Genomic DNA, 25,000 nt, shown 5'->3' on the forward strand with positions numbered 1-25,000 from the left:
ACGACGAAGGAGAGGAGTTGAAGCTCAGCACTGCAGTCGGTGCACATGAAGAGATCCCAGAATGCTGGATCGTGTCTTTGTTTGTTTGTTTGTTGGTCTGCGTTATATAACATGGTTAATTGTTTTCCTCCGGAGTCTCTCTGCTCCTCCTTCTCCTCCTGTTCCTTACTAGCCCCTCCACCTCCACCCCGCCCCCCCCCCCCCTCCACCAGTACTCTCTTTCCCTGCCTGTCCGTCGCCCCCCCCGCCCCCCTTTTCTCCTCTCCAAGTCCACCACTTACGTCTGTCCCCCCCCCCCCACCCCCCTATCTTACCATTTTCTTCATTATGTAGCTGAAACGTTTTCCCAAAATACATGATGGAAGCTATTAACGCACCACATCCAGCCCCGAAACACAACGCCAGCAAGGAACAACAGTGTTTATTTTTCAGACAACAGTAGTATGAGCTTCACGGTCCCCATTGTGGGTCATCAAAGCGTTACAACACTCAGTACAGGAGAAAAAGTTCGGACAGTTGGGGGGAGGGGCAGATTGTTTTTGTGCGGTTGGGTATGGGGCACAGATGGAATATATTTTTATCCACAGCAAGTCATGACAACAATTTAAACTGGGTGTGGTTAAAAGAGGGTCGGGGGCGTGTGGGGGGATGTTGCAGTTCGCAGCCCCACTTCAAACTGGAAAAATAAACATCGACAACTGAGGAATGGCGGCGACCCTGTTTCTCAGTTCCTAGAATCATTCATACGTCCTGGCAGCTGCAACGTTATTTTCTCTGTGTTCTTATCGCGTCGTCAGTGGTGAAGGCCAAGCCAGGGGAAATGCGGTTGGGTCAGAATCTGGCTGTAGTTTCTCATTCCTTTAATGAAAAGTTTTCACATCATTTGTGGACATTTCTTTTCTTTGGGAGGTGGGGGGTCGGGTGGGTGAGTGGGGACTTCCAGAGAGAATTCAAATGGCTCCCGGTAGCAGACTTTGAAGGGTTTCTGTATAATACCCTGCCCTGCCCCCCCCCCCCTCTCCACCCCCCCCCCCTTTTTTTTCCTCCTTTGAAAAAAAAAAAAAAAATTCGCAAACTTATTTTGAAATAACAGAAGGGTTGTTTGGGGTGTTTCCTGGACTGATTTCCTCCAGTATGATTATATACCAATATATACTACCAATCAGCACACAACCCAGAACAAACAACAACAACAAAAACAACACACACATGATTTTATATATATATATATATATATATATATATATATATATATATATATATATATATATATATATATATATATATGTGTGTGTGTGTGTGTGTGTGTGTGTATGTGTGTGTGTGTGTGTGTGTGTGTGTGTGTGTGTGAGAGAGAGAGAGTGTGTGTGTGTGAGTGCGTGTGTGTGTGTGTGTGTGTGTGTGTGTGTGTTGTTTGCTCTGGTTCGTAAGCTGATTGGTAGTGTTTATGAGAGGAAACTGATCCACAAAGTCTATGATGTCTGTGTTCAGGACGAGAACACTTGCTTGCAGTGAATACACCACATAATGTTCTGTGTGACTCTCTCTTTCTCTCTCTCTCTGTGTTTGAGAGAGAGAGAGAGAGAGAGAGGGGGGGGGGGTAAGAAGGGGAGGAGGGAGGGTAAGTTCCCCCGCACTCCACAACATGAATGCACTCACGCATGCATACGTGTGTGCGCGCGTACACGCACACAGATGCACGCACACGTTAAGTGATGAGCCATCTGTGAAGTTGAAGGACCAGAGTTATAAGAAAAAAAGAAAAAAAAAGTGTACACAAACAAGAAAGTCATGCCGCATGTTATCACGCCGAGAAGAAAAAAGAAAACCGACATGTTATTCCTGACTTGTAGTGTTTCTTTTGAGCAACGTGGAGGTTGGAAAAACAACAACACACATGTAAGTTTTCTGCGGACCATATTTCTCCGCTGTCAGTGGCGGGGATGTAGGAGTCCACCTCACATCTGCCGAAGTCGTCAGAAGGAGGAGCGTGGAGACCATTGATCCCTGCAGCAGCAGATCACAATAGTTGGTGCGTTTGTATGTATTTATTCATTTATTGTTATTATATTTTGACTATTTAAAAAAAAAAAAAAAATCTTTGCGTCCGCGTTGTTTGGCCAGTGTGAGAGACCAGGGAGATCAGATGACAGGCTTTGTCGGTGCAGCACCAACACTGGGTTAAGAAAAGCATCCATCAGAAAAACAACAACAAAAAACAAACTTGATGCCTTTTACATAGATCTGCGTCTGTTTTACACTGGGCATAGGAACGTGCGTGTGTGTGTGTGTGTTCGCGCGCGCGTGCTTGCACGCCTACAAAATGCGCATGTGCTTGGTCAGTGGCTGAGAGCTCCTGTCGAACAAATAACATACTTGGACTCTTCCGACGATGGCAGGATGAAGTTGATTGGACACACAACAATGTAGACTCTCCGTACCAGCGGGGAGGATAGGTTGGTGTGAGCACAACGTGTAACAAGGACAACGACACGGGAAATGTTCAGTTTGAAAAAACAGAAAAGAAAGATGTTGGCAGTATGCACAGGACTCCACAACACAGTTGGAGATATAACACAACCATACAGGAGACGTTTGCTTTTTTAAACGGAGTATGGCTGCCTACATGGCGGGGTAAAAACGGCCATACACGTAAAAGCCCACTCGTTTACATACGAGTGAACGTGGGAGTTGCAGCCCACGAACGAAGAAGAAGAAGAAATGGGACTTTGAAAAACTGTTCACAAAGCGTACGGTGAGATAAAGCACGCCATACAGGAGACCTGGCTTTCCCCCCCTTTTTTTTCAAAATGAGACTTCACAAACCCTATGGCAAACAAAAAACCCCTTACTTTCAGAGAGCTCTTCGACCAAAGGTGGTTGGCATTTTCATTATCAGGGAATTGAACTCACATCACTTTAGAGAGCTCTTTGATTAAAGGTGGTTGGCATTTTCATCACCAGGGAATTGAACTCACATCACTTTAGAGAGCTCTTTGATTAAAGGTGGTTGGTATTTTCATCACCAGGGAATTGAACTCACATCACTTTAGAGAGCTCTTTGATTAAAGGTGGTTGGCATTTTCATCACCAGGGAATTGAACTCACATCACTTTAGAGAGCTCTTTGATTAAAGGTGGTTGGTATTTTCATTATCAGGGAATGGAACTCACATCACTTTAGAGAGCTCTTTGATTAAAGGTGGTTGGTATTTTCATCACCAGGGAACGGAACCCTCAGGTTGTGGTAAAGGTAAGTTGCGTATTGATTCCACCGCAAAAGAACTGACCAGACACGTTGTGTAGGCGAAGACAGGGGCTGCGTGACGAACAGTAACTCCTCATATCCTGTGGTCCAGAACAGTAAAGGTACTCCTCATGTCCTGTGGTCCAGAACAGTAAAGGTACTCCTCATAGCCTGTGGTCCAGAACAGTAAAGGTAGTGGTCCAGAACAGTAAAGGTACTCCTCATGTCCTGTGGTCCAGAACAGTAAAGGTACTCCTCATATCCTGTGGTCCAGAACAGTAAAGGTACTCCTCATGTCCTGTGGTCCAGAACAGTGACCGTACTCATGTCCTGTGGTCCAGAACAGTGACCGTACTCCTCATACCCTGTGGTCGAGAACAGTAAGGTACTCCCTATATTCTGTGGTCCAGAACAGTAAGGTACTCCCTATATTCTGTGGTCCAGAACAGTGACCGTACTCATGTCCTGTGGTTCAGAACAGTAAAGGTACTCCTCATGTCCTGTGATCCAGAACAGTAAGGTACTTCTCATGTCCTGTGGTTCAGAACAGTAAATGAACTCCTCATGTCCTGTGGTCCAGAACAGTGACCGAACTCACGTCCTGTGGTCCAGAACAGTAAGGTACTCCTCACGTCCTGTGGTCCAGAACAGTGACCGAACTCACGTCCTGTGGTCCAGAACAATGGTCATGGTGCCGCGCCGCTCGGAGGGCGGCATGGTGGTGGTGACGGAGGGAAAGGTGGGCAGGTCGGAGAACTTCATGCGGCGGGAGAAGCGGTTGATGCGGCAGGTGAGGATGTGGATGAAGGTGCGGCGGAAGGCGGTGTTGAACATGGTGTAGATGATGGGGTTGGCCAGCGAGGCCACGTAGCCCATCCAGACGAAGACGGACATCATCTGGTTGGTGACGCCGTGCATGCACTCCTTGCACGTCACCGACATGATGTTGACAATGAAGAAGGGCGTCCACAGGATGACGAACACCAGGAAGATGATACCCAGCACCTTGGAGGCCTTGCGTTCGTTGCTGGCCGTCTTCCGGGACAGCAGGTGCTTGAACATGGGCCGCGCGCTGGCCCGCAGGGTGTTGCGGAAGCGGGCCTTGAGCAGGCGTTTGTGCTTTTTGCCAATCCTCCTCAGCACGTGCTCGTTGGAGTCAGCGGGGCTCTCGTCGTTGGTGTTGAGCACGTCCGACTCGTCGTGGGTGTTGTCGGCCTCGCTGGAGATGAGGACGCTGGGCAGGGCACTGGTCTCAGTGAGGTCCTCGCTGGCGCTCTGCTGGCCGCTGTCCCGCTGGGGGCTGGTGGGGGGGTGCAGGCGGATGGTGATCATGTCCGAGTTGGAGGACCCAGAGGTGTCGGCTTCGTTGTCCTCGGAGTCTGAGGTCAGCACGGGCTGGCGGGGTCGTTTTGGCGGGGTGCTGGGCACACAGCGGCTCAGCTGCTCGCTCTTGGAGCGGGGCATCTTCCTGTAGTGGCGCGTAACGAGCACGTTGGTGGACAGCGTGGCTTTGATGCTTCTCCTGGTGCTGGACCGGCCGTCCTCTGCGCGTCCACGGCCGTCCTTCAGCAGTAGTCGGTCCTCAGAACGAGTTTGTGCTGCTGCAGAAGACGACGCGTGGCTGAGAGCGGCGTCCCCGTCCCCTTCACCTTCACCGGCGTCCTGCAGACAGTCGTCCATCTCCTGCTGAATCTGGAAGAAGCGGCGGTCCCACTCGGCGGACTTGCAGTCGCTCTCCAGTCCGTTGAAGCTCTGGTGGAAGGCGGGCCGCAGGGCCTGTGTGGCCGGGCAGCTGGCTGAGGGCAGCTGGGTGTCGGACACGGCGTTGTACAGCGCGGGGCCCAGCCTGCCCCGCCGGAAGGACGCCTGGCCGCCGCCCACCTCCAGGCTGCAGGGGCTGAGGCTGGCTCTGGGGCGGCGCTCGCGCAGGCTGCCGCTCTTCTCCGAGGGGGACAGGCGGTAGAAGGGGTTGCTGCTCGGGGAGGCGGCCCTCTGGAAGAACTCTTCTCTGGAGCTGCTCATGGCGGCGGTGGTGCACAGGGACTTGTACGACATGGATTTGTCCTGTTGAGGGGAGGGGGGTGGGGGTGAAACAAAACAAAAACCGGACGCATGTTTGAAGGTAAAAAAAGATGAACGTCGCGAAATGATGTGTAACACGGTAATAATCATTAATGTGTTCGTGAACACACGTCAAATTAAAGAATTGTTTTCGAAACTCAACACAGCAAAACACAACACAACACAACACAGTACACACACACACACACACACACACACACACACACACACACACACACACACACACTCACTCACTCACTCACTCACTCTCTCTCTCTCTCTCTCTGTCTTTCACACCTCCGTATCTGCCTGTTTGCCTCTTTCTGTACCCCCCCTCCTCCCCACCCCCTCTCTCTCTCCTCCGCCCCCCTTCTCAAATCCTACCTGCAGTAGGTGGGTGCTGGGCAGATCGATCTCCTCCTCCTCGCTGTCCGACACCTCCTCCTCCGCCCTGTTCCCCTGACGGCCCCCACCACCCCCCGGCCCCCGCCGCCCCCCTTCCGCCGGGGACATCGCCACCGGCGAGGAGGGTGGAGCCAGGAGGGGGTGGGCCGGGGGAGGCATCAGGAGACACGTGCTGGGGGCGGCAGGGGCGGAGGAGACCAGCTCTCGGCCTGCCGCTGCTGCCGCCACGGGCTGACCCACCAGACTCGGGCTGCTCCGCGCTCCGTGGAAAGTCCTGGAGTCCTGGGAGTCGGCCTCCGGGCTGAGGAGGGGGGGCGCGTGCGGCACGAGGAAGCTGGAGCATTGGGCCGTCATCTGGGCCAGGCGGGGCCGGAGGTCGGCCTGGTTGTTGATGCTGCGCATGGTGCGCTGGTTCTTCCACAGGATGTGAATGGTCAGCACGTAGGTGACGATCATGATGAGCAGGGGCACGTAGAAGGCGAAGACGGAGCCGTAGATGACGAAGTCCTTCAGCACGGGGACGCAGACGCCGTCGTTGTAGACGATGGAGGGCTCGAGGAAGCCGTGGATGCAGATGGGTGAGGAGATGGCCATGGAGACGACCCAGACGAAGAATATCTTGATGACGACCATGGTCTTGGTCTTGTTGCGGCCGTAGCGCATGGGGTACTTGAGGGTGAAGAAGCGGTCCATGGACATGGTGCACATGTGCCAGATGGAGGCCGTGCACATGAGCACGTCGCTGGACACCCACACCACACACACCTCCGGCTCCAGCGGGAAGTACCCTGCCCACCACACACACACACATGGTATTTTGGCAGCTGTTAATTTAGTTCATCGGAATCAGAATAATATTTTAGTCGTATGGCTCAAGCCACAGCTGGTTTAATATTTTATTCATAAAGAACAAAGCCGCAGAAAGCTGGCTCGTTAGACTCGCTCATAAGAAAGCAGTTATATGAAAACAGAGCAACAAAGTTGGAGCATCAAGGTATTTCTCTCACCCACGCCCCATACAAACCTCCCCATCTCTCTCTCTCTCTCTCTTTCTCCAAACATATATTGCTGATGACCTCTGTAAATGAAGATGTCAAACAGTTTGTCAGATATTTGTACAAGGCATTTCAGATTCGGTCTGTCAGTTGTACGCAGCATGTGTGGTTGTAATTTTCTCTTTTGAAAATTTAATGTTATATTTATTGCATCGATGGGAGTACTGTTTTCACACTACCCCATTAATGAGGGGCTATGGCATTAAATGAATAAAATTGTTCGTTCGTTCTCCGTTCTTTCTCTCTCTTTAATTATTTATTTACTTTTTTAAAATCCGGGTCTCGGCCGCCGCTACATTGGGTGTTTTATTCATCCGCCGCTGTATTAGGTATTTCATTCAGTCGCCGCTGTTAGTCGCCGCTGTATTAGGTATTTCATTCAGTCGCCGCTGTTAGTCGCCGCTGTTAGTCGCCGCTGTATTAGGTATTTCATTCAGTCGCCGCTGTTAGTCGCCGCTGTATTAGGTATTTTATTCAGTCGCCGCTGTTAGTCGCCGCTGTATTAGGTGTTCCATTCAGTCGCCGCTGTTAGTCGCCGCTGTATTAGGTATTTTATTCAGTCGCCGGTGTTAGTCGCCGCTGTATTAGGTGTTTTATTCAGTCGCCGCTGTTAGTCGCCGCTGTATTAGGTGTTTCATTCAGTCGCCGCTGTATTAGGTATTTTATTCAGTCGCCGCTGTATTAGGTATTTTATTCAGTCGCCGCTGTTAGTCGCCGCTGTATTAGGTATTTCATTCAGTCGCCGCTGTTAGTCGCCGCTGTATTAGGTATTTTATTCAGTCGCCGCTGTTAGTCGCCGCTGTATTAGGTATTTCATTCAGTCGCCGCTGTTAGTCGCCGCTGTATTAGGTATTTTATTCAGTCGCCGCTGTTAGTCGCCGCTGTATTAGGTATTTCATTCAGTCGCCGCTGTTAGTCGCCGCTGTATTAGGTATTTTATTCAGTCGCCGCTGTTAGTCGCCGCTGTATTAGGTATTTTATTCAGTCGCCGCTGTTAGTCGCCGCTGTATTAGGTATTTCATTCAGTCGTCGCTGTTAGTCGCCGCTGTATTAGGTGTTTTATTCAGTCGCCGCTGTTAGTCGCCGCTGTATTAGGTGTTTTATTCAGTCGCCGCTGTATTAGGTGTTTCATTCAGTCGCCGCTGTATTAGGTGTTTCATTCAGTCGTCGATGTATTAGGTATTTCATTCAGTCGTCGCTGTTAGTCGCCGCTGTATTAGGTATTTTATTCAGTCGCCGCTGTTAGTCGCCGCTGTATTAGGTATTTCATTCAGTCGTCGCTGTTAGTCGCCGCTGTATTAGGTATTTTATTCAGTCGCCGCTGTTAGTCGCCGCTGTATTAGGTATTTCATTCAGTCGTCGCTGTTAGTCGCCGCTGTATTAGGTATTTTATTCAGTCGCCGCTGTTAGTCGCCGCTGTATTAGGTGTTTTATTCAGTCGCCGCTGTTAGTCGCCGCTGTATTAGGTGTTTTATTCAGTCGCCGCTGTATTAGGTGTTTCATTCAGTCGCCGCTGTATTAGGTGTTTCATTCAGTCGTCGATGTATTAGGTGTTTTATTCAGTTTAGGTGTTTTATTCTGCCGCCGCTGTTAGTCGCCGCTGTATTAGGTGTTTTATTCAGTTTAGGTGTTTTATTCAGTTTAGGTGTTTTATTCTGCCGCCGAGGAGGTCCCGAGTGGCTTGCAGCGGATGAAAGAAAGGGTTACGGCCCGTCGCAGCTACCGCGGTCTGAGTTACCTCCCTCTTCAGACTGTCTGTTTTCACTGAGGCTGTCTTCACCTCTGTAGCTCAACTGACGCTCACTGCCTGTCTTGTCTGTTACCTCCCTCTTCAGACTGTCTGTTTTCACTGAGGCTGTCTTCACCTCTGTAGCTCGACTGACGCTCACTGCCTGTCTTGTCTGTTACCTCCCTCTTCAGACTGTCTGTTTTCACTGAGGCTGTCTTCACCTCTGTAGCTCAACTGACGCTGACTGCCTGTCTTGTCTGTTACCTCCCTCTTCAGACTGTCTGTTTTCACTGAGGCTGTCTTCACCTCTGTAGCTCAACTGACGCTCACTGCCTGTCTTGTCTGTTACCTCCCTCTTCAGACTGTCTGTTTTCACTGAGGCTGTCTTCACCTCTGTAGCCTGACTGCCTGTCTTGTCTGTTACCTCCCTCTTCAGACTGTCTGTATTCACTGAGGCTGTCTTCACCTCTGTAGCTCAACTGACGCTCACTGCCTGTCTTGTCTGAGCCTGTCGGAAGGAAGGCTGTGGAGTATTCGGAGCTGTAAGATGGTCCCCATTGGGTGTTGATTTTGTTTGTTTCCTGCTCCCTGGCAGAAAGAGATACGGGATTAACGTGAAGGACAGCAGATCTCTGTGTCTGTGTCTGTCCGTCTCTTTGTCTCTCTGTCTCTGTCTCTATGTAAATGTCTCTCCTTCACTTTTCTCTGTTTCTCCTACCCAACTTTCTCTCTTTCTTGCAACCCCCCCCACCCCCCTATCTTCCCACCACTTTCCGCATACCCCTTCCCTTTTTTCATTTGGAATGCATCAGTGGCTTCTCTTGTCTCTCCACTGACCACTGATTGCTGTCATTCTTGTCTGCTAGCACGCGCATGCGGTGTGTGTGTGCGCGCGCGCGTGCGCACGTGTGTGTGTGTGTGTGTGTGTGTGCGTTCGTGTCTGTCCGCGCGCACGCGCACGTTTGAATGAAACATTCCTGGAAATGGGATCTGTCCAGGAGGGAGACCGATTTGGGGGATGGAGGAAGGGAGGGGTGGGGTGGGGGTGGGGGTGGGGGCAGCAAACGTGTGAACACCTCAGTGCAACCCCTAAGGAGTTTAAAAGAGAACTAGAAGAGTAGACGCTGAAAAAGAAGTTGCCTTGATTTTTTTTAAGTAGGTTCGCCAGACTCGACTCTTCAGCACTTATGAGAACAACGTTTGGGGGCTGTCTTGGTAAATCCCACCCACACGCCCCCCTCTCTCTGTTTTCCTTCTCGATTTAGCTGCCGCCGAATTGTGTTTGTTATTCAGCCGCCGAGGGGGACCTGGTAGTTGGCTAGGTGGTAATGAAAGAAGAGGGCTGTTTGGGCAGTCTGAGTACCCCTGCCTTCGTCACACTCTTCAGTCACCATTAACGCTGTCTGCGCCGTGATGGTAACGCTTCCCGCCTCCCATGCGTGACTGCTTGAAAGCTGTAAGCCCTCACAGTCTGTTCATGGTGCGTCCCGATAGGGTGCTCAACCAGACACTGACTGGATTATATACATAATACACACACGACGCACAGGTGCATTCATATTCCTCCATCATTGCTTTAGCTGTTTTGTGTTTGGAGAACCTCCAGATAACAGAGGCAAGACTGTCTGGTAGTAATTGGCGAGGTCGTAGAAATTTGCGCGCAGACTGTGTAAACAGTGTGTAAACGTTGGAAACTGCGCTTGAAAACACACACACACACACACACACACACACACACACACACACACACACACACGCCCAAAAAAAAGGGGGGGGGATACGCTTACATAACAGGAAACAGTACTTTGGGAGGGGGGAGAGAGAGAGAGGCGTAAAAGGCAGGATGCCAGAGCGGTGATGGAGTTTCTGATACAGTGGTAGCTCAGAGCGCCCTGCAGAATGGAGCACTGTGTGTCAGAAAGAGCGGACATGGTGGGTGCTGGCCACGACCAGGTAGTGGTGGTGGCAAAGTGGGGATGTGTCCTGGGGGGAGTGGTGGCGGCAAAGTGGGGATGTGTCCTGGGGGGAGACGGGACGGGCAGATGATGTATGGGACATGCCGGCTTTTTGTTGTTGTTGCTGCTGCTGCTGATGGAACCTCTAAAGTTCGCGGGGGACGACACGAGGGAATCGCCTTCCCCTCCCCCTCCCCCACCCTACCACGCCCCCGCGACTTCTTCACCCTCCCCTTCACTCCCCAAGGCCCCCTCCTCTGAAGACAGGCCATCCGAATCTGCAACAGCGGGCATCCGAATCTGCCACAGCGGGAATCTGCAATAGCGGGTATCCGAATCTGCAACAGCGGATTACATTCATAGGTCCTGAGTAGCCGCGTTAGGTCAGTAACTTGCAGTAGCGGAAAAAAAAGGCCGTGAGTGAGAGAGATGAGGGGGGAGGGGGTGGCGGTGTTGTGTTGTATCCCCTTCGGCACGAGCTGTTTTCCGTCCGCTGTGGACTTTTGCCCTGTACTTAGAGTTCTGGCGGGAAAAGGACAAGGTCCATGGCTGGCTGTTGCTTTCATCGTATGATGTGTTTTGGTTTTGTTTTTGAGGGTGGCGAGTGTCCATTGATTTGATAATCGGAAAGTTGCATACTTTTTTTTTTTGTGCGGAGGAGGGCGAGGCGGGAGGGGGAGGAAGAGCATTGGATGGACAGGGCTTAGTGTAAGTATTGACAGAAAGATGATGATGATGATCCGTATACTTAATGTAGCGCCTGTCCTCGGTCAGAGACCAAGCCAAGCTCAAAGCGCTTTACAAACACGGAGTCATTCACTCAACAGGCTGCCTGCCAGGATGGAACCAACTGACAGCTGCCTTTGGGCGCGCATCATTCGTTTCCTGTGTCATTCAGTCCGAATTCAATCACGCACACGCATGCTCATAAGTAACGGCTATAGTTTTGGTGAATACAATAATGTTATCATCACCCCTTATTCATATGGGGCTATGGCCTTAATGAATAAACCATCTGAATCTGAATTTGAATTTATCTCTCTGTCGGCGCACTCACTTCTATAATTCTGAATTCTCAAACCGAAACGAAACGTGGGAAGACCCTCCAACCCCCAATCTCTACTACTCCCCTACAAACAAACCTCAAATTTCTCAACAAAAGGGAAAGGGGTTGCGGGACGAACAGACAGAAAGAAGAAAGGGGGTTGGGGGGGTGGGGGGGGGACTTCACAGGGGGACTCTGATCCCTGAATTATGTGCTGGTTCTCTTCATGGCCAGTTGATGAGGAAGACGAGGAGGAGGAGGAAGGGAGAAGAAATCGATAAAGCATAAAGCGGTTCTTGGCCAGAGAAATGGCAAGTGAGAACGCAAATCGTGACAGAACTGGGCTTCACGTGGTCGTTATGGTTCTCTGTCTCAGTCTCTCTCTCTCTCTCACTTTCTCTCACTCTCTCTCTCCCTCTTCTCTGTACCCCTCTTCCTCCCTCTCCTCTCGTTCCCTCACTCTTCCCTCGCCCCTCTCTCCCTCCCCCACTCTCTCCTCTCCCGCCCCCTTCAATCTCTTTACTCGCTGTATCTCTCTTGCCCTCACTCCCTTGTCGCCCCCCTCCCCCCCTCTCTCTCCCGCCCCCTTCAATCTCTTTACTCGCTGTATCTCTCTTGCCCTCACTCCCTTGTCGCCCCCCCCCCCCTCTCTCCTCTCCCGCCCTCTTCAATCTCTTTACCTCGCTGTATCTCTCTTGCCCTCACTCCCTTGTCGCCTCCCCCCCCTCTCTCTCCTCTCCCGCCCTCTTCAATCTCTTTACTCGCTGTATCTCTCTTGCCCTCACTCCCTTGTCGCCTCCCCCCCCTCTCTCTCTCTCCTCTCCCGCCCCCTTCAATCTCTTTACTCGCTGTATCTCTCTTGCCCTCACTCCCTTGTCGCCCCCCCCCTCTCTCCTCTCCCGCCCCCTTCAATCTCTTTACTCGCTGTATCTCTCTTGCCCTCACTCCCTTGTCGCCCCCCTCCCCCCTCTCTCCTCTCCCGCCCCCTTCAATCTCTTTACTCGCTGTATCTCTCTTGCCCTCACTCCCTTGTCGCCCCCCTCTCTCCTCTCCCGCCCCCTTCAATCTCTTTACTCGCTGTATCTCTCTTGCCCTCACTCCCTTGTCGCCCCCCCCCCCCTCTCTCCTCTCCCGCCCCCTTCAATCTCTTTACTCGCTGTATCTCTCTTGCCCTCACTCCCTTGTCGCCCCCCCCCTCTCTCTCCTCTCCCGCCCCCTTCAATCTCTTTACTCGCTGTATCTCTCTTGCCCTCACTCCCTTGTCGCCCCCCCCCCCCCTCTCTCTCCTCTCCCGCCCCCTTCAATCTCTTTACTCGCTGTATCTCTCTTGCCCTCACTCCCTTGTCGCCCCCCCCCCCCTCTCTCTCCTCTCCCGCCCCCTTCAATCTCTTTACTCGCTGTATCTCTCTTGCCCTCACTCCCTTGTCGCCCCCCCCCCCTCTCTCTCCTCTCCCGCCCCCTTCAATCTCTTTACTCGCTGTATCTCTCTTGCCCTCACTCCCTTGTCGCCCCCTCCCCCCTCTCTCCCGCCCCCTTCAATCTCTTTACTCGCTGTATCTCTCTTGCCCTCACTCCCTTGTCGCCCCCTCCCCCCTCTCTCCCGCCCCCTTCAATCTCTTTACTCGCTGTATCTCTCTTGCCCTCACTCCCTTGTCGCCCCCTCCCCCCTCTCTCCCGCCCCCTTCAATCTCTCTACTCGCTGTATCTCTCTTGCCCTCACTCCCTTGTCGCCTCCCTCTCTCTCCTCTCCCGCCCCCTTCAATCTCTTTACTCGCTGTATCTCTCTTGCCCTCACTCCCTTGTCGCCCCCTCCCCCTCTCTCCTCTCCCGCCCCCTTCAATCTCTTTACTCGCTGTATCTCTCTTGCCCTCACTCCCTTGTCGCCCCCCTCTCTCTCTCCTCTCCCGCCCCCTTCAATCTCTTTACTCGCTGTATCTCTCTTGCCCTCACTCCCTTGTCGCCCCCCCCCTCTCTCTCTCCTCTCCCGCCCCCTTCAATCTCTTTACTCGCTGTATCTCTCTTGCCCTCACTCCCTTGTCGCCCCCCTCCTCCTCTCTCCTCTCCCGCCCCCTTCAATCTCTTTACTCGCTGTATCTCTCTTGCCCTCACTCCCTTGTCGCCCCCCCCCCTCCCCTCTCTCTCCTCTCCCGCCCCCTTCAATCTCTTTACTCGCTGTATCTCTCTTGCCCTCACTCCCTTGTCGCCCCCCTCCCCTCTCTCTCCCGCCCCCTTCAATCTCTTTACTCGCTGTATCTCTCTTGCCCTCACTCCCTTGTCGCCCCTCCCCCTCTCTCTCCCGTCCCTGCTTCTCCCTGCCGCCTTCCCTGCTTCTGTCTCCTGTGAGGAAATATTGTACCTTGAAAATGGAAGTGTAAAGTTAATACACATATGTACGTGGCTGGATAGGAAGAATAAATGACTGAGTAAATGGGTTTGGTGAGGAATTAGGGATTAGGGAGAGGGGGGGAGGGGGGGGGGGGAAGATAGAGATAAAGACAGACATACAGACAGGGGAGACAGGAAGGGAAGATGGTGAGGGAGATGTATGTCACTAATGTGGTCATTCCAGACTGTGTGGACTGCAGAGATTTGTTTTAAAAGCAAGTCTGAACAGAAAAAAAAGAAAGAAAAAGTTTCACGATGATTCGCGCCTCAAAAGCAGTTCGGAAATTACTCATGTACTGACAAAAAAGGAGGAAATAGTTTAAGTGCGTGTGCACGTCTCTCTCTCTCTCTCTCTCTCTCTCTCTCTCTCTCTCTCTCACACAGAGGGAAAGAGAGATTGTAATTACAGTAATTGGAACAACAATGTGAGATATAAAATCAATAGAAAAAAAGAAAGAAAGAAGAGAGGAAATAAAAGTTCATGATTAAAATAATTAGAATGCTTGTTATTGACAAGGAGAGTGAGAGAGATTAGATTAAAAAAAGGGGGAAAAATGTTGAGATTTGAGGATGAGTGGATGAGAGCGGACAAAAACGGGCATTGAAGGAGGGGAGGAAGCCGTGCACCACGCAGTGCTCGCTCTTTTTTCACCAGAGACGCCTTTCATTTTAATTAGGGAGATGGGGGAGATTGGGTGGATGATGACAGGTGCTGGGAATCATACTGGCTGCTGCTTTTGATGGACACTGTAGCTATTGATCCCCTGTGTTTCCACAAATTAACACGCTTCGGTAGGAGAAGCACACACACACACACACACACACACACACACACACACACACACACACACACACACACACACACATACATACACACACACGTACGTACGTACGGACGCACACACTCAGAATTAAGAAGTTTTGTTTACCATGTTTTGTTTGTTTTTGTCTTTATCATGCGACCCGAGGGTATGAATTAATTGGAGGGAGAGAGAGAGAGAGAGAGAGAGAGAGAGAGAGAGGAGAGAGAGAGAAATATCATGCCAAATGCTTGACCATCATTCTGTCAGTAGACCCTTGAGAATAATGTTGCAAGAAATAATGTGAGATAACGTCAGGCGGTGTTGGGGGGTGGGGGTGCAATCAGTTGCATTGCGCAGTTATCACGAGTTAATAAAAAAGATAGAGAAAAAAAGACAATGACCTGTATTGAGCTGAATCGGAACAGCACCCCCCATACCCCACACCACCACCCACCTACCCAGCCCACACCCCACCATTCCCTCCTCCCTCCCCGAAGTGACATTGACCTTACACGGTTGTGTGCGGTGTCACCTCCGGCAGGGGGCCTCACTCATAACGTTGACGGCTGACCTTTTTTCGTTAGGGAGGTGTGTCAGTGTGTGTGGGGAAGTGAGGACGAGCGACGTCAGGATGACGCCACTGACCGACTTGAGGAGGACGGCGAGGGTGCAGAGAAGGGGTGTCTGGATGGTGGTGGTGGAGGGATAGTTCGGTGTTGTCCCCCTTCCCCAGGCCCCCCCTCCCCCCACCCCCCTCTATCGCGCCATCTGTGAAGCGATTGGCAGTGTTTATGTACACTCCCTGAAGTAGAGTCTACTGTGTAATGCTTCCCTGGTTAGATAGTTCGTTTTTTTTGTTTTGTTTTTTTTTTTTGTTGTTGTTGTTGTTGTTGTTGTTGTTGTTGTGTGTGTGTGTGTGTGTGTGTGTGTGTGTGTGTGTGTGTGTGTGTGTGTTGTTTTCATCGCGTTTTCGTCCGTTTGGTCTCTCGCCCCCCTGCACCACCCCGCCCCCTCTTTTTTCTTTCATACGTATTTATGTCAGTTGTCTATGTCAATGTGTTATAAAAATTGATATAAAATGTATTGTGAAAATGGAAATTAAAAACATGTTGGTTTTTGTTTGTTTGTTTTTTGACCTGGCGTCCCTTGAGCCGAGAATCCCATTTGATCATGATGATTGTCAGCCAATTGTTTGTGTTCCGTGCCTCGTCCCTGTGGTAAAGCTAAGGGAGGGCATCTTTCACAGCGCTAAGCCCGCTGTCTGGCGTGTCAGAAAATTCAGTGAAATAACCACGCGCCTGTGTGTTTATCTGTGTTGATCTGTCAGCCCCCCACCCCCCGTTACTTTGCCTACCCCTCTCCCTCTGACACCTCCCCCTCTCTCTGCACGCTTTTAAGTTAAGAGAAATAGTATTGTCCTAATATGAATAGTTTAATTGTGTAAACAATTGAAGTCTTATTGCCAGTTTGGATGATATCTACATATCTTGTTATCGCCTCTCATTGATGTGGGGCTGTGACAATGAATATATCATCTGCGTCTGTGTACAGGCGTGAGGTGTCGATGGGTTGGAAGGGTGAGATAAGGGAATGGGTGGCGTCATGTTTTGCGATGTATTTCTATACAGAATGATTATCTTGTTGTTTGGAGGAGTTGTTCCTGTCCTGTACATGAAAGAAACCTGAACCGACACGAGAAATCATTGCACGAACCATATATACCCCCCCCCCCCACCACCCCAGCACCACCTCCAACCCACCCACACTCCCGACCCACGTGCATTCGTGGAACATGTGTTACTCTGTCCACTGGCATGATCTATGACTTTTTATCTCCACCTTAGTCGGCCGCATCAACCTCCCAGCCATGAAAACAGAATCACGATCAGCATGTAAACAAATAAACAAGTTGAACATTGGCAAGTTGAACATTGGCTCAGAGAGAAAGAGAGAGAGAGGGAGAGAGAGAGAGAGAGCACGGGTGCCATTTCTGGTTCACGGCTTAAGAATGCTGACAGGACGACGCGATTTGTTTGTTGTCTCGAACGCCAAGAGAGATATACAGTGTTCAAGGTGGCTGTTTTTTCTTTTTCTTTTTGGCCCAGGACTTGCAACCCAGTCTATTTATTCCACCCCCCTCCTCCTTCTTTTAACCTCAACGAAATTTTGGCTGTTGAGACTGGTGGGGTACTTTTTTTTTTTTGGTTTTGTTATCAGCTCCTCCTCCCATTGCAGGCGACCACGAGCATTGGCCATTGGGCCACCAAGCACCACTCACCGCTTCACTGATGCGTTTTGGCATGAGGGTGTGGGCCGGGAGGTTTGCATGTGGACACGACGCATCGCAATTAATTTTGCCTGGCTGGTCACACGTGTGTGCCACTGTCCCTGGGGCTTCGCCTCTCCCTCCCCTACCCCCCATCCCCCCCAAGCCTCCATACTTCACCTTGTTCCTGTCTTCAACCCCGCCCTCTAGTGTCTTCCAACGTTATTATTTTTATTTATTTATTATTTATTATCATTTTTCCCTCTTCAACTTGTTCTTCCCTTCTAGCCGTCAGCTACGGTCTTTTCGGGTGCCGTTATGAAATCTCCTGTTCGTTTTTGTTCTTTTACTTCTTTTTCTTCTTCCTCTCTGTCCCTTCTCCTCTCCTTTCTGACTCTTCTTCTGCTCCTCCAGCCACTCCTTATTCTTCCTCTGTCCCTCTGATATATATGTGGAGAAAGAGAGAGAGAGAGAGAGAGAGAGAGAGAGAGACTGTGTGTGTGTGTTGGGTGAACATTAACAACTCGCGAAGCTTCCATAGAAACTACCACACTGTATGATAGTGTGCAAGAGTGTAGAACTGTTTCCAGCACTTTTTTTTTCTTTTTTTTCTGTGAAACGAAAAAGGGCAGAACATCGTTGTCAGAAAACATTTCAGTCACATCGGATCGGAGGAGGGTCGCAAACGAGTCTAGCCTCTTTACCATCCCGTTTCACTGGCGGCTTTCGGTAGAGGAAAGAAACCGTTATATATATGTAATTAAAAAAAAAAAAAAAAAAAAAAAAAAAAAAATTAGATCTGGAAGGTCGGTGAAATACAAACACCTCAATGGTACCAAGTGTTGGCACCCCCGAAAGAGACGACCCTAGAAACGTTTGGAACCGAAACAGAAGGTGCATTGGGCCAGGATGTTATTGAAAGGGAAGCCACCATTAGCACCCTGTGGGCCCGACACTACGGCTTGTGGTCCCCCAACATACACATACATTAGCGGTGTGTGTTTCATTCACGTCAGCAACAAAACCAGCAGGTCTCAGACTACAGTTGCGGGAAGACCGAAGGACGGCTGCTGTCCAGCACATCCCCAGGCAGTAGTATGAATGAATGATACGGATACTTACATAGCGTCTATCCTCGGTCGGACCAAGCTCTTAGCGCTCAACAAACTCGGGGTCATTTGCACAATAGGCTGCCTACCTGGGATGAGCCGATTGACGACTGCCATTGGGCGTTCACCATTCGTTACCTGTGAGGGTGTCATGGGCGCAACAGCTGAGTGTTGGACTGTTCAATCTGAGGGTCCCGGGTTCCAGTCCCGGTCACCGTGGGCGCCGTGGTGGATAAAGGGTGGGGACTTTTTCCGGTCGATCTCCCAGGTCAACAGATGTGTAGACCTGCTAGTGCCTGAACCCCATTCATGTGTATACAGAAGATCAGATACGTCTGCAATCCATGTCAACGTTCCGTGGGTTATGGAAACAAAAACCGACATGACCTACCAACCCTCCCCCACCCCTGGAAAACGGAGTATGACTACCTACATGGCGTGGGTAAAAAAGGTCACACACTAAGAAGCCAGTAGTGTAATAGTAATAGGAGTGAAGGAGGGAGTCGCAGCCCACGAAGGAAGAAAAAGCCGAAGGTGTGAGGTTGGCCTTCACACCACTTAGGCACAAGATCGGAAAGCGAGGTGTGTTGTGTACTGACCTGAACTGGGGAGGCCGACTGTTGTTAGTTTGAAAGCGAACGTGTGTTTTTTATGACATATTTTACATGCTGTGTGGGGAGAAAAGGGGCCGGTGGAGTTGGGAGGGCAACTGGGTCACGTGTCAGGAACCTGGGTTTGGCAAAATGGTTTGTCTTGAGAGTCCGTCCCGCAAAAGAAAGCCACCTGGGAAAGATGCATGCACCTTGCCTTTCCTCTCTCCTCTCCTTGGTTGTTTTGTTCCGCCTTCCTTTCCCTTCCACAGGTCCACCTCAACCCATGGCTTTTCTCATCAGCAGTTCGCTGTTCGTTCACCTCGGGTTCCCCATCCCCTTCCCCGTACCTCCCCTCACCCTCCTCTCTCTCTCTCTCTCTCTCTCTCCCCGTATCCTCCCCCCTCTCCCTCTGTCCACCACCCCCGTAAAAAAAAAAGAGAGAGAAAAAAAAGGAAAAACATCATGCACACACACACACACACACACACACACACACACACACACACACACACACACACACACATTCTGTAGTGACTCCTTTTTTTTTTCTCCTTCTCCATCTCTATCCTCATTCTCCCCCACCCCCTTTCTCTCTCTCTCCTCCCTCCCTCTTCCCCCCTCCCACCACATCCCCGTGTATTTCCCCCATTCCCCTTGCCCACAGTGTTTTCTCGTCAGGGCGAGGAGGGCGGAGGTATTAAAAAAAAAGAAAGAAAAAAAGAAGAAAAAAACAGTAAAAGTGCGATGTTAGTATTGTGTGGGGTTGGGGGTTGGAGAGGAGAATGGGGGGGGGGGGGGGGGGGGGGGGGGGGTTGGGGGGGGGGGGGGGGGGGGGGGGTACAGGTGAGTTCGGTCTCGGCAGCAGCAGCAGGTTCATTGACCTGCAGGGACGGCTGGGGGTGTGCTGCTGATGATGGTGGTTGTCGGTGCACTTGTTGATGGGGGGAGGTTCGTGTGTGTGTGTGTGTGTGTGTGTGTGTGTGTGTGATTGATCAGAATAATGGCGTGGTTAGCTGAAAAAATAAAATGAGTGGACAGCTGACATTGCTTGTGTTTGAAGGCAGTGCGGGCAGGTTGAATGGCAGGGGTCGCTACTTTAGAGCCTCCATTGTGTGGGTTCATGTCTGTGTGTGTGTGTGTGTGTGTGTGAGAGAGAGAGAGAGAGAGAGAGAGAGAGAGAGAAAGAGAGAGAGAGAGAGAGATTATTGAAAAACAGTGATGGGGTTTAGACGGCACGTCACTGGACGGAAGTCCACCTCCTGGTGGATGATCCACTCAGCCACATCCCAGCTGGGGTCAGTGACAGGAACAGACGTCCATTGATCCTTCTCCTGTCCACCCTCTGACACCCCCTCCCCTCAGTCTGCTCTGGGACCAACACGAACAAACCCATAGGACTGTCGTTAGCAGGGCCGTCTCAGTGTGACGGGGGTGGCTTACCGCTGGTGAAATAACGGGCAAAAGATTGGTAAGTTTTCCACGGAAGCAGTGCATTCATATCAGACAACAGAAATCAGAGCTTTTCTTCTTTCTCCTCTTCTTCTTCTTTTTACTACGCTGGGTCGGCAGACGGTAAGTGACCAAGCGTGCGGATTATTGAAAAGTAAATCGTCGTAGTGTTGGAGAGTAGAAAGAAAAGGACATGTACACTATCGCTTCGACTGTGCGAAGAAAACAGAACACTCATGACGGTATTGCGAGAAGCGCAGGCCTGTGAAAGCAATATTTTTTAGATGTGTGATCTTGTAAATGTTACAAGTTAGCATTGCAAACATGAACGTGTGTTAAAATAACAGAAAAGGGACTGAAACGTGGTGAGATCTGGCAAGATTTGGTGTCTGGATGATACTAAACCTGAAAGGCAAAAGTCTCTCTTTCTCTCTTTCTGTCTGTCTCTCTCTGTCTCTCTCTCAGATAAGACAGGAAAAACATCTCAGTTTTCAGGCAAAGAATTCTATGACTTGAAGAGTATCAAGATAACAGGGCATGTAGTGATCTCCGCGGAAAGGAGAGAAGAGAAATTCAAAGTGAAGGAGTGCATGGGGATTAGAAATGGAAAACAGTCCAAATCCTGGTCGCTATAAAACACACTATAAAGCAGAAACAAGTGATTAAGTACAAACAGCTGAGCAAGAGTGTAAGTAGAGTGACCCTTCACTGCAAAAGTTATCGGTACAGGGATACTAGAAATGGAAAACTGTCGAGATCCCGATCACTGTAAAACTCACTACAAGGTAGAAACACGTGGTTAAGAAGAAACAGCAGGTCAAGAGTGTAAATAGAGTGACACTTCAGAGCAAAATGGTATCGGAACAGGGAGACTGACGTCTTGTGTTATCTCTGTCCTTTATCAGACGGCATCTTGCTGTTCGTAGCTTCCTGTAAAGAGGCGACTCTCCAGAAAACACTGAGCAGGTGGCCGGGTTAGTATGTCTTTTTGCCGAATGTCCTCAGAATTGCCAATTAACTCGGTCTCCGTCTGTCTGTCTGTCCCTGTGTGTATTTTCCCCACCCTTCCTCCCTGTGTGTCTGTCTCGCCCCCATCTCTCTCTGCCTGCCTGTCTGTCACCGTCTCTCTGTCCCTCTGCTTTTGTAGCTGCCCCGCCCTCCCCCCACCTCCTCTCTAATTCTGTCTCTCAGGACGACCATGCAGATGTTCGATCCCCTGTTTGTTTGTCTTTCTTCCTCACACTCTCCCCTCTGCTTTTACCCCCTCTCTGTTTCTCTCTACACCCCCACCCCCACCTCACGCCACCTCCCATCCTCGGGAGAAATCAATAGTATAGGGGGCAGGTTTCTGGTTGTCTGCGAGGGGGGGGGGGGAGAAATCCGAAGAAGGGGGTCTCACTCGTAGGGATGTACCTTGTTATTCGCTGGCAGTGGTACCCTCCAGGCACACGACGTTGTTGAGCTCGAGGTGTGTGGAGAGGTTAGAGGAGGTGGGCAAAGTGCCGCCGGCGAGTGTTTAATAATAATAATTAAAGAAGAGAGAGAGAGAGAGAGGAAAAAGGTGGGTTGTAGATAAATTTGGACGGGAAAGGAATATCCTCCACTTTTTAATTTTAATTTGCTAATTTTATCTATTATGTTTTACACATTGGTTTTGTGTGTTTGACGAAGATGTTTGAAAAAGTGGTAATAAAAGCTATCCACTTTGTTATGGAAGATTTCACGATCTGTTTGTTTTTCAGGAGGGAAAAATATCAAGATCTAAATTTGAGAATTTCGCCATGGGGAATGATTTAAGTAGGGGGAGGGGGGGGGGGGGGGGGGGGGGGGGGGCAGCTTTTTGGCGTTGACGCGGGATCTCGTCACTTTAGCTTAACCCCAGTTGGAGGATAAGAACGCACAGATGATGACACACTAGGCCTGGAGAAAAGTGGGGTCACAGTGGATGCCCTGACTACTGAACCACCACCACTCCACTCTGTCCTCCCCCACTCAAGGGGCCCACTCCCCAGTCTTAACTTTCTTTCTTCAAGTCAGTCTGAAATCTCTTTATTTATTTTATTAAGTCAAGTTCGTGCCATCCACTCACTCACGCCTTCGGTTCATCTAGCGGTGGACCAGCCTTCTCCAATTCCACCACCACCCACCTCCTTCCCACCCCACACCCATGACGGGACTGACTGAGAGACAAGAGTGTCTGTGTCATGGACCACCGTCATTGAGTCTGCATGTCTTTCTTTCTCTCTGTATGTCTGTTTCTCTCTCTTCCTCTCTCTCTCTCTTTCTCTTCCTCTCTCTGTCTGTCTCTCTTTCTCTGTATCTGTGCTTGCCAGTCTGTCTTCTACTCTCTCTTTCGGTTCATTGAGAAGGATGCACAAGACTTCGTATGCCCGTATGCACTTAAATACACGTTAAGAAAGAAACAAAAAAACACGTGCTTGCTCACACATGTGCGGGCGCGCACAGAGAGCTCGCGCAGGGCAAGTTGAAATGATGCTGTCAGACGCAATTTGAATTAACTGCTAATGGCCCCGAGGCCGCTTGTCACTCTTTCGCATTAACTGAATCCGCTAACACAAGCACTTTTTTGCTCCCTGGAAACGTCTCTTTCTGTCTTTCTGTCCCTTTTCTCTCCCTCCTCTCCCTTCCCCGCGTGCTGTTGCCCCACTTCCCTTCGACCCATTAACCCCCCCCCCCCCCCTTATGCCCCCCCCCCCCTTTTTTTTTTTAATTTGTTTTTTTTAATTCTTTGTTCTTTCCTTAAGTAGTAGACATGCACAAAGGCGCCAAGTTGTGCGAGGCCAACAGGACTGCTGCAGCTGTTCAGAAGAGGCAGGCCAGAAAGTCACGGGCAAACAAGCTCCCTGACAATGGTATGCCTGTCTTTGTCTGCCCAAACTGTCAGCGAACATTTCGTGCGCAGATTGGACTATTCAGCCATCTGCGCATTCACAGATAGATTCATTTGCATCCTCCCCCCCACCCCACCACCACCCTTCCCCCATCCCCCAGCTGGATGACAACGATGGTCATCATCGATCTCGATGGACACACACCAGACATGCGAAAAAGTATGTTCCGTCGACAGAATCAGGAAGACTAGATACAGATAGATATATACTATGTAAACGGGGTTTTGTTTGCTTAGTTCCTGATCATCGCTACGTACCCGAACTTGACCATTGTTGCGAAAAATATTGGTTGACAGAACACTGTCGTGAACTACAGCCTGGCTCTACTTCATCAGAGAGAGAGAGAGAGAGAGAGAGAGAGAGGGGGGGGGGGGGGGGGGGAGGATCCGACAGGTCTTTTAATTACAACTCAGCAACTGCTAGCAGTTCGCGTCCGTCCGGATATGGTGGGGGTAGGGTAGGGGGAGAACATAACGGTGACGCTCTCTCTGTGTGGAGACGTTGGAGACAGTGACGGGGAGAGACGAGAAAGAGAGGGGGTGTGGGAGAGAGACAGTGACGGGGAGAGACGAGAAAGAGAGGGGGTGTGGGAGAGAGACCGTCACGGGGAGAGACGAGAAAGAGAGGGGGTGTGGGAGAGAGACAGTGACGGGGAGAGACGAGAAAGAGAGGGGGTGTGGGAGAGAGACAGTGACGGGGAGAGACGAGAAAGAGAGGGGGTGTGGGAGAGAGACAGTGACGGGGAGAGACGAGAAAGAGAGGGGGTGTGGGAGAGAGACCGTCACGGGGAGAGACGAGAAAGAGAGGGGGTGTGGGAGAGAGACCGTCACGGGGAGAGACGAGAAAGAGAGGGGGTGTGGGAGAGAGACAGTGACGGGGAGAGACGAGAAAGAGAGGGGGTGTGGGAGAGAGACCGTCACGGGGAGAGACGAGAAAGAGAGGGGGTGTGGGAGAGAGACAGTGACGGGGAGAGACGAGAAAGAGAGGGGGTGTGGGAGAGAGACAGTGACGGGGAGAGACGAGAAAGAGAGGGGGTGTGGGAGAGAGACAGTGACGGGGAGAGACGAGAAAGAGAGGGGTGTGGGAGAGAGACCGTCACGGGGAGAGACGAGAAAGAGAAGGGGGTGTGGGAGAGAGACAGTGACGGGGAGAGACGAGAAAGAGAGGGGGTGTGGGAGAGAGACCGTCACGGGGAGAGACGAGAAAGAGAGGGTGTGTGGGAGAGAGACAGTGACGGGGAGAGACGAGAAAGAGAGGGGGTGTGGGAGAGAGACAGTGACGGGGAGAGACGAGAAAGAGAGGGGTGTGGGAGAGAGACCGTCACGGGGAGAGACGAGAAAGAGAGGGGGTGTGGGAGAGAGACAGTGACGGGGAGAGACGAGAAAGAGAGGGGGTGTGGGAGAGAGACAGTGACGGGGAGAGACGAGAAAGAGGGGGTGTGGGAGAGAGACAGTGACGGGGAGAGACGAGAAAGAGAGGGGGTGTGGGAGAGAGGTGGGAGTTTTGGTGGAACCAGTAGGGAAGGGAAGGGGTTGGGGATTTACGTCATCAGAACTGGCGTCTGAACACACACACACACACACACACATTCCTCAAATTGCGCTTTTGTTGTTGTGGCCGACAAGGAAGTCTTACTTGCCCCCCCCCCCCCCAACCCCCCCTCCAAACTGGCCCCCCTCTGTCAGCTTGCAGAGTCCACCATCCCCTTTGATCCGTAGGGACAAAGTGGTGTGGAGAATGACAGACCCTGTAGTCTGTCATCTTGGGGGTGGGGGGAGTGATGTGGGGGGTTAGGAGGCGGGATGGGACGGCTCTGATCTAGACCAGCGGGGGACGTTCGTTGTCTGTCAATTTTACGTTATTAATTGGTGCTCGAAGACGATTTTTTTTGTTTTTATGGGGTGGGTGAGGCTACAGTGATGGGGGTGGGGTCACTTGGTAGGAGGAGTGTATTGTGGGACTGATTACCAGGACCAAATTGATTGTC

The 25,000-nt window shown here is 51.0% G+C and overlaps 2 protein-coding genes across 2 annotated transcripts in view; one reads left to right on the forward strand and one right to left on the reverse strand.

Annotated features, from left to right (window-relative positions):
• Positions 1-25,000, forward strand: part of LOC143275647 (26S proteasome non-ATPase regulatory subunit 1-like) — a 231,624-nt gene that overhangs the window by 71,747 nt on the left and 134,877 nt on the right. The gene's annotated exons all lie outside the window — the stretch shown is intronic.
• The window catches only part of LOC143275212 (uncharacterized), a 41,871-nt gene continuing 20,750 nt past the window's right edge, over positions 3,880-25,000 (reverse strand). The window contains exons 3-4 of the mRNA XM_076579187.1: positions 5,692-6,500; positions 3,880-5,310 (exon numbers count right to left, since the gene is read on the reverse strand). Of these exons, the coding sequence (XP_076435302.1) occupies positions 3,907-5,310; positions 5,692-6,500 (2,213 nt within the window). The 3' untranslated portion in view covers positions 3,880-3,906. The remainder of the gene's footprint in view (positions 5,311-5,691; positions 6,501-25,000) is intronic.

This window comes from Babylonia areolata, chromosome 30 (assembly GCF_041734735.1).
Source record: "Babylonia areolata isolate BAREFJ2019XMU chromosome 30, ASM4173473v1, whole genome shotgun sequence".
NCBI classification, from domain to species: Eukaryota; Metazoa; Mollusca; class Gastropoda; order Neogastropoda; family Buccinidae; genus Babylonia; species Babylonia areolata.